The sequence below is a fragment of the Chanodichthys erythropterus genome, chromosome 18, assembly GCF_024489055.1.
Source record: "Chanodichthys erythropterus isolate Z2021 chromosome 18, ASM2448905v1, whole genome shotgun sequence".
In the NCBI taxonomy this organism is placed as follows: Eukaryota; Metazoa; Chordata; class Actinopteri; order Cypriniformes; family Xenocyprididae; genus Chanodichthys; species Chanodichthys erythropterus.
Window position 1 is genome coordinate 28807836 of NC_090238.1, and position 10173 is coordinate 28818008.

Here is a 10173-nt window from a genome sequence, read left to right on the forward strand (position 1 = left end):
TAATATTCTGACAGACAGATGGACTGACAGATCAACCTGGGAGGGAGGGGAAGCTGTTTAGTCATCCTGCTCTCTGCTGTGCAACTTCTGTTGAAAGTTTAACCAAGTTTAACAAGTTTAACATGATTCAATAAGGGGAAACTATACAAACACAGTGTGCTGTCTTCTGTTGTCATACTTTGGGACTATGTTTCCTTCAATTTTAAATGTATAACACTGTATAACTATGAAATGACAAATATTTGATTTTAGTGAAAATAATATAACTTATTCAATGACACATAGCTTAGATGAAAAATACCTAAGAGTCTGTATGCTGAGCTATGCTGTAACTGTCAAAACTGGAACTGAGAAAAAAAAAAAAAAAGAAAGAAAAAATTAGAGCTTTAAAGGGATAGTTCACCCAAAAATGAAAATTTGATGTTTATCTGCTTACCCCCAGTGCATCCAAGATGTAGGTGTCTTTGTTTCTTCAGTAGAACACAAATTATGATTTTTAACTCCAACTCCAACGGCAGCGTCTGTCAGTGGTATACTGCAAGTCAGCGGGAACTTGGACTATAAGAGTAAATAAAACACAACAGACAAATCCAAATGAAACCCTGTGGCTCGTGACGACACATTGATGTTTTAAGACACAAAACGATCGGTTTATGCGAGAAACCGGACGGTATTTATATCATTTTTTACCTCTAATACACCACTATGTCCAACGGCATTCAGCATTCGCTTGGTGAGGTCTGATTGCGCTCTGACAACGGCAGTGATGTCTCGCTCTCATTGAAGTATACGCACGAGACATCACTGCCGCTGTCAGAGTGCGATCAGACCAAACGAATCGAGTGATGAATGCCGTTGGACATAGTGGTGTATTAGAGGTAAAAAATGATATAAATACTGTTCGATTTCTTGCACAAACCGATCATTTCATGTCTTAAGGTTTCATTTGGATTTGTCTGTCGTGTTTTATTTACTCTTATAGTCCAAGTTCCCGCTATACCACTGACAGACGGCAGTGGTTGGAGTTAAAAATCATCATTTGTGTTCTACTGAAGAAACAAAGTCACCTACATCTTCGATGCACTGGGGGTAAGCAGATAAACATCAAATTTTCATTTTTGGGTGAACTATCCCTTTACGCCATGAACCAAACAAATCAGCTACCAGGTAAATCACAACAGTACAAACTTTGATTTGAAGTAAAAAAGTATCAAAATTGGACAAAAAGACAAAGGTACAAGACTGTATAGGCCTACTTAATGGCTTTAATTAGGTAATGACATAATCAAAAAACAAAACAAATTATATACACACACACACACATTTATTCAGACACCTTGAACATTTCATTCATTATTACCGTTCAAAAAATGTTAATAAAATATGACAAAATCTCAGAGTTATACTGTTTCAGGAAAAATTTATCTTAATTATGTCAGATAACACTTGAGCAAAACATAGTCAGGTCAAAGTTTCTGAATAATTTTTGGCTCCAAATTTTTATCAATTTTACTGATAGTCTACTGTATGAAGAATTTTTGGGAATAATATTCCACAGTTTGTTTTGCTATCTTCACTTACATAAATGAACTATAGTGTCCTGCACCTACTAGTAAAAATATTTTAAAAATGTCTGAATATTTTTGGTTTGACTGTATATACATAACAATATGTTATGTTTATTGCAAAATATGCATATATATATATATATATATATATATATATATATATATATATATATATATATATATATATATATATATATATATATATATATATATATTAACAGTACAGTCCAAAAGTTTGGAACCACTAAGATTTTTAATGTTTTTAAAAGAAGTTTCGTCTGCTCACCAAGGCTACATTTATTTAATTAAAAATACAGTAAAAAACAGTAATATTGTAAAATATTATTACAATTTAAAATAACTGTGTACTATTTAAATATATTTGACAAAGTAATTTATTCCTGTGATGCAACGCTGAATTTTCAGCATCGTTACTCCAGTCTTCAGTGTCACATGATCCTTCAGAAATCATTCTAATATGCTGATTTGCTGCTCAATAAACATTTATGATTATTTTCAATGTTGAAAACGGTTGTGTACTTTTTTTTCAGGATTCTTTGATGAATAGAAAGTTCAAAAGAACAGAATTTATCTGAAATACAAAGCTTCTGTAGCATTATACACTACCGTCCAAAAGTTTGGGGTCAGTAAGAATTTTTATTTTTATTTTTTTGAAAAGAAATGAAAGAAATGAATACTTTTATTCAGCAAGGATGCATTAAATCAATCAAAAGTGGCAGTAAATACATTTATAATGTTACAAAAGATTAGATTCCAGAAAAACACTGTTCTTTTGAACTTTCTATTCATCAAATAATCCTGAAAAAAAAATATTGTACACAAATATTTTGTACAATTGTACACATTAAATGTTTCTTGAGCAGCAGATCAGCATATTAGAATGATTTCTGAAGAATCATGTGACACTGAAGACTGGAGTAATGATGCTGAAAATTCAGCTTTGCATCACAGGAATAAATTACTTTGTCAAATATATTCAACTAGAAAACAGTTATTTTAAATTGTAATAATATTTCACAATATTACTGTTTTTACTGTATTTTTAATTAAATAAATGTAGCCTTGGTGAGCAGATGAAACTTCTTTTAAAAACATTAAAAATCTTAGTGGTTCCAAACTTTTGGACTGTACTGTATGTAATATATATATATATATATATATATATATATATATATATATATATATATATATATATATATATATATATATGCATGGGAGTTCTTTTGCCATGATCTGTTTGACACTATTTTCTGATATTCTATGATTGGTGGAGAGATTCATGACAGATTCATGAGTAATGTAGTTCACCCATGGCTTCAACAAAAGCATATTCAATTAAGAACCTTGTAGCTTGTAATTTGTCAAAGATTTATAAATTATCATTAAAAATCAGTTCCTATATGGAGAAAATAAATGCCATTTTAGCTTCCGGAACTCGACTTTTGCATAGTATGGCGTAGTTGAGCCAATCCAATTGATCACAGGGCAGAGATCATAGGACCCAATTCCAGCCATAGCTGAATTTTGGCAAAATATATCGCAACATTTTATGATCTTCTCCAAATTAAATAAAAGAAAAAAAAAGAAAAAAGAAAATAAAGAAAACAAACATAAAGTGAAATCTTATAACATTATGTCCAGATACATAACACATCTAATATAAATTGTTTAAACTTATTTTTTATTATTTTTTTAATTCAGAATGCCATTTTCAAAACCGAATAATTGGTTCTCAATTAAAGTGTCACCCTGCATGTTCCTTATTAATAAAGTACATATTTCTTTGCCATAGGCTATGGAATGAGAAATAAAACATCTGCTGCCAACAGGAAAGATATTTTCATTTAGATAATTAACAAAAGAATGGTACAGAGACAAAAATATAACACCTTGATAAGATATATTTTTTAGATTTAAAATAAGAATGCTACAATCACCTTCAAGTCATTGCTGGCGAAATTTACTTCAGCAAAAATGATAAGCAGAGATGTCAGTTTGAGCCAATCAAGATCTGTATTTTATTTCCCTATAGCTTACTTTCCAGATCGGCCTCAAAAGCTCTGTTATGACTCAGTTGTATTCAGAACACTCTTTTGGTTATCATCATTAAAACTGAGATAGTTGTGACTTATTAGCTACAATAATAATCGATTACTTGGTTACTATCCTGCGCCACTATTTTGCTCCTATTTTAAAAGCCCATAATTTAACCTGTTACACAATGAAATGGTTCTTCTGGCTTTTTATGCTATTAAAAAAGTGGCATTGTCGTGCCATCTGGATATGCTGGAAATAAAATGGATTCAGTGTTTATTAAACCTTCCAATTACATCATGCCTAGCTGAGTCACTGGCAGAAAGGGAATTAGGGTCTGTAATCAAAGTGAAATGTCTTTTGCAGTCTCTTGGGGGTTATTTAACACTGAATCAGGCCGCAGATGTCAACATCCTCTTCTCCAGTCTCAAATCTGCATCAGAAAAGACAAACCAGATAAAAGTCATTTACCGAACAGAAGCTTTGCTGTTTTCTCTTATATCAGCTAACTAATAATTAAGCTGCGATACTTGCTTGGATAACAGATTTGGCATAATTTTGACAGCAGTTCCTTTGTAAAATGCTGCATTAATATAATTTAATTTTAATTACAGAAGGGATTTAGAGGATATATTTATATATTTTTTATTTGACTTATTAACTGACCTCTTGAGGACAATGATTGAAATGTGTTGTGCAATTATCATATAAATTAATAAAATAATTATCTAAAGAGCCTGTATGTAGAGCCACTGAAAAATTTGCTATCCCTAAAATACAGTTTTTGTCCAGGTTGTTGACTGACAGTACAAAAAATCCTGTGACAGATGGCTACCGTCACAAACATCACTGTGGGTTAAGCTCTCATAGGAATTGAAATGTCTGCTGCAGTGCTTTTCTCGTGGATATCGATGTGAGCTCTCCTCCAATCCTGTCCTCTAGATTTGTACCAGGATGACTTGGCATTTTTAGTCAAATGTTTTCTGACTAGCGCCCTGTTTATCACAAGTTCCCAATGTCATCTTCAAAGGTTTGACTATGCCTAATTACGGTTAAAATGCAAATGCCTAGGTGTTATGTAGAATGAACATTCATATTGCTTCAGTGCACTTTCATTCACACAAGCAAATGTGCAGACATTGTTCGAAATAGCAAACAATTTTTGCAATGCTGTATGCATTTTGTGCATACTATGTACATTTTCTGTATGACCTGCTACATTTGCCAAAATGTGCAGTATAAAACAGATGCAGAACACCATATCCCACAACGCAATGCTCTCCACTTTCTCTGTTTTTAGTCATTATCTTAAAAGTATTTTAACTGAAAATTGAATTAAAAATGCAAATGAATCATATTTTTTTCCAAGATTATGACTGGATGGTCCTCACATCATGTGATGAGATCATATCATGTTACAGTAATGTAGAAATAATTGATTCTGATTGGTCAATTGTATTCAGTGTTCAATTATTTCTGTATAATGACCACTGATTGAGTTGATTTTGCATTTTTGTTCATCATGTCATGGTTTATTTCACAAAAATTAGTGAAGGACTGCATACATGATCCATTCTGTTTCACTTACTATTTTTAAAGTATGTAGTATACACTGTATACTGCACAGTAAATAGCAAGCCAGCATTCCATTCTGAACACGCAAATATATAGTAAAGGAGAATGAAGCGTATGAGGAATAAAAAAAAGAGAGAGAAAAAAAATATGAACACACCTGAAGGAATGCAGGGGATGTCAATGTGGATTTGGATCTGTTGCTGACCAAAGACTCCTGTGCTTCATCAGCAGTTAACTGTGCTGAGATCATTCTTTGTCGTGTCCTGTCTCTAGGATGTAAAGCTGGGTCAGCATTTCGTCAGAGTTTGGTTTAAACACAGTCAAGTCATGGGCTCACCCTGCTATGGCCTTGAGTCTCCCTCAAAAGATTTACTCTGGGAGAAGCATCCTGTCCCCTTTTCTTTTTCTTCTTCTAAGAAATAAAGCCACCCTTAGAAAGAAGCCATCACTGTTGCCATAGTGCCAAACTTCCTTGTAAACAATGAACTCTTTATATACAGTTCTCAAAGCAACACGGCTGCCAAGTTACAAAAAACAATCATGCCCTGACATATTTCCATCCACACATAAGCACAAAGTTCTTAGATTAACATTTAAAAGATATAAATACAGAAAAATATTTCTTTAGATGACATGATGAAAATGATCCAGCATCAGGAATAATGAATATTTAGATAAAACACTTGAGGGCATGACCATCAATATTGTTGCTGTAGTTTGGTGAAGAGGCTAGCATGTAGGCTCAAGCACAACTTATTTCTAGACAGATGTGCATGGAAAGAGCAAGTGTTGAAGCGCTCACTTCTCAACTAAATTTGCTTTTAACTGAGCCTCCAGGGCCATCTTGTCAAAGGTGCGCATGTTTGTCTCTTCACGAACACGATCTCGCACATGGAAAGATGCACGGGCCACGGATCGGGCGCTTTCCAAAACTGCTCGTTTTTCTTTGAAAATCTGTTCACTTTTTTCCAGTTTGCGCTCAATGGACTGCAACAACTCTAGTCGGCGCTGTTTCTCCTCTTCCTCTACACGTTGGCGGTTAAGCCTCTGAAGTCGTTCTTTTTCCTGCCTGCTTTGCACCGCACGTTGGGCCTTCTCCCGCGCCCGCTCTTCGGCTACTTGAGCGGCTTGTTGTGCTCGTCTTTCGGCTTCCCTAGCCTTTGCCTCCATCTGTTCCTTCTGCTGCTGCTCACGTAGCTCAGCAGCCCGTCTCGCTTTCTGGATCTGCTTCTCTTCTCGCTTAGCTTTCTCCTTTAACTCTTGCCCACGTTTTTCTTGTATCTGCTCATAGTTCTCCAAAGACCTACTTAGCTTCTCATCGGCTGTTCTCCGCGCTTCTTCGCGCTCATCTGCTTCACGACGTGCAATCTCTTGGATAAGAGCTGCGTGGCGCCTCTTCTCAGCACGGTTGAGTCCACGACGCTCCTCTTGAATTTGGTGCTCTCGCTCCTGCCGCTTCAGCTCAGCAATAGTCAGTTTCTCCTTGAGGAGCAGTTTCTCTTGCTCAAGAATGGCAGCTCGTTCCTCCTCCAGAGCTTTAAGGTTCTGTTCTTGTAATGCCTTCTTGTGTTTCTCCTCACGAGCAGCCTGTTGCAGTTTCTGCAACCGGCTTCGTTCTTGTTGCTCAGCCAATTCCTTCCAACGCTCCTCATTTTCCACTGCTTGGCGAAGTTTGGCTTCTGCAGCCTCTCGCTCCTGCTGGTTAAGCCAGCGCTGCCGGGTAGAAACTTGTGACTGCCATGCACGTTGGCACTGCTGCACGGCCCTCTGTTTCTCCCGCTCTTCACGTTCCCGTCGCAGCTCTTCTAGTCGCCGCTCACTGTCCCATTGCAGGTGTGCTACGTAGCGAGTCTGGCTCATTATGTCCTCCTCTTGGTACCTGGCTAGCATTAATGCAGCAATCTTTCGGTCACGTTCTGGAACAGCTTTAAGTCCTCTGCGTTTCACCTCCTTCACAATGCGCTCCACTTTTTGCATAGTCTGTGGAGAGTGGCTAAGGTCTCCTAAGCTCAAACTGCGACCCATCAAGGAGTTAAAGGTAGCTAAAGTGCGGGCACGAGGGCTTGATGTCTTAGCCCAGTGATCTCTTGCCCCATCCCAGCTATAGGATGAGGAAGCAGATTCAGAGGAGGTACATGTGGTAGTTGTGGTGTTCGTTGTCGAAGCAGTCGAGGAACAAAACGTGTCACGCCTTCGTTGCAAAGACTCCAGTGAGTGGCTTCTGCATCTAACCTTTGATTTGGAGATGATGTGTCCATTATGCTGCGCAAACGTACCTGTGATGCCATTGGCAGGACTTTGGACAACAGATTTTGACACTATTGGGGCAAGTGAAGTTGGTGTCCTTGGAAAAGAAGTAGGTTTTGGTATTGATCTGGGGAAGGTATTTGGAGCCTTTGTAGGAGTACTGTAAGTTTTTTTTGTGGTCTGACCTCCTGGAGCTGACTGAATTGATCGTTGGATTAATGAAGGTTTTAAACCTTGAGCTTTTCCCCCAGATTCTACTTCAAAGGACTTGGACTTTTTTGCTGAAGTTCCTTTAGTAGTAGCAGTAGTAGCAGAGTTCACTGGATTGGCTTTTGAGACAGGAGGACAGCTGGATGTGGGCACCGAAGTAACCTGCCCTGATCCCGCTGTCATGCTTTTAGTAGTTGATGTAGATTGTTTTTTGGGTGCCCCACTGCAGGTAGGGGCCAATTTGTTGGCTTGATTTGTTAAACTTTGATTGGTTTGTTGAGGCAATCCAGCACTTACAGTTTCCTCTGACTTCCCTGAAGCCAGTGGACCACCATTATTATTGAGAGCTGCCTGCAGAATTCGCCTCTTCTCCTCTCTGATAATCCGCTCTCTCTCCTCTCTGCAATGTCGGAGTTTAGCATGTCTATCCCTCTCGTATATCTCAAACATTCCTGTGGCGACACGCATACTGCGGCCGGGTGCCTCGCGGGCAAAATCAGACAGTGGACGAGGCAGAAGTTCCACGGGTTTCACTCCACACCTTGCACATGCCTCAAGAGAGTGAGGGCTTGTCAGTACATACCGACTGCCTTCCGCAGCTGGCGAGTCAAAATTGTAAAGGTCCAGGTGTAGTTTTACTTCTTCTGGTTGACTGTTTTGCTGCTGGCATGGTTCTTGAGAGCTCGGTACAGGTTCAATACTGGGCTCAGTCTGTGGACTGGGATCCACAGTAACATCTTTCTCTCTATCATCACCTGGCTCAGGTAGACATGGTGCTTCAGAGGCAGCAGCTGGGCTTTCAAACTGGGCCCCTCTGAATTTACCCTGGTCATCAGGTTCCAATGGGTCCACCATGGTTCACTTTAAAAAAAAAAAAAAAAAAAAAAAAAAAGACAAAAATAATGAACTCTACTGTGTTTCAATGACAGCGCTGGACAACACACAGATTTTCTAGAGTGAAATCACAGGGATTATTATGTTGAGATCATGGCTTAAGAGTGCTATCTAAGGTTGAGGGACGCCGCAAAGCTTGTACATGCATGCATATTTTTTACTCTCTGCTTCTGTATGTGATGACGAGTCCTGCCTCAGGGTAATTAAATAAGGTTACATGCATGCTGGGCAATAGTAAAGAACTCATGCAGTTGCTATTTTTGGAGTCTGTGATTCAGATGCACTCATGCATGTATGTAAAACCATTTCAATATGTTTCATGTCTCTATCTATCTATCTATCTATCTATCTATCTATCTATCTATCTATCTATCTATCTATCATCTGTCTGTCTGCCTCTAAACCTCTAAACAGTTACTCACTCATAAACAGAATTGTCAAAATTTTGTTATTTTTTAATGTCATATTACATTTTTTTTTTTTTAAATGATGTCTTGTTTCGTTCACTCCTTCACATTAGTGACACTGAGGCTGTGTATGTATATCGCAAGCCTCGATAAACAGCCTAGTTTCATAGGCCCTAAAAAGACAGATGTTGTTTGTACAGTAAAGAAACGCTGATTTTAATGAAGACATACTGAATAAGCACGACTCTTCTACAAGCACAAATGCACACAGCATCTCATTTCTCAGACGGTTTCCAGAGCAGATGTTTTGATTTTACATACAGTATGCGGTTACCATCACATCAAGCGCAATAATATCTGATTACATGAATGCGCTGGAAATCACTTAGCCACAAGAACACAGCACACGACGATATTGCAAACATATCACAATAATTAAAAGCGAGCCTTACCGCTATCAGGGCCCACTCGTTCAGAGAGGATCAGGTAGCTGATATTTCCTCTCTTCTTCATCAAATGAGCTTTTGTGGTCGGTTCTCGTGTCGTTCTTTCCTTCAGCAGTCAGTCTCCACCTGCTGTTTGACACTCTCATCCTTGGCCGTTGAAGCATCCGTGCTCCGCCTCCATGTGACTGCGCTCTAAAAATATCGTAAATATTCAGCCCTTTGTCCCCCCATTTTATGACCATATGAACGGAGAATGAGCCATTATGCGATGCTGTCATGATGAGTATGCTAAAGGACGGCCATGCGTTATTTTATTTGTGCATATCGTTGTTGTTTACACTTTAGATTGGACTTGAAATGGATATAGGCTAGTAGATGTATTCTGTTTCTGCAACATAAATAGTAAGGATAATAATAATAGTACTTTATTATTAATATTATTAGTCTATGATTATTAAACAAACTAAATTTTGCAAATGCTACTTCACAGGAATTCGGCAGTAAAAAAAAAAAAAAGGGTTCTGACACAATTCAATGCTGTAATAAGTATATGTATACACTAGAGGGCGCACAATGCACAAATATATTGTGGCTCTGAGAAAATCAGCGCTGCTGCCCAAAAGTTTCCAAGTATCTTTTGTATTAATTTTGAACAGCATCTGCATTGTTTTATTGTGTAACCTAACAAATATTTTGTGAACTGTTTTGCTTGAAAGTTGCATGCTGATAGTTTATTTAATGCAATAGCATTCATACATTTCTAACTACATC

At 37.6% G+C, this 10173-nt stretch overlaps 1 protein-coding gene across 1 annotated transcript; it reads right to left on the reverse strand.

Moving 5' to 3' along the window:
• Positions 1 to 5791: 5791 nt before the first annotated feature.
• On the reverse strand, positions 5792 to 9538 carry ccdc177 (coiled-coil domain containing 177). The gene is made up of 2 exons (XM_067368323.1): positions 9409 to 9538; positions 5792 to 8516 (listed from the first exon to the last, which is right to left on the reverse strand). Exon 2 carries the CDS (start codon positions 8508 to 8510, stop codon positions 5997 to 5999), a length of 2514 nt encoding a protein of 837 aa, XP_067224424.1. The 5' UTR covers positions 8511 to 8516; positions 9409 to 9538; the 3' UTR covers positions 5792 to 5996.
• Between the last annotated feature and the right edge of the window lie 635 nt (positions 9539 to 10173).

Bases quoted from the DNA above. Each gene is read 5' to 3' on its own strand.
- ccdc177 (XM_067368323.1), bottom strand. From the start codon at position 8,510: ATGGTGGACCCATTGGAACCTGATGACCAGGGTAAATTCAGAGGGGCC.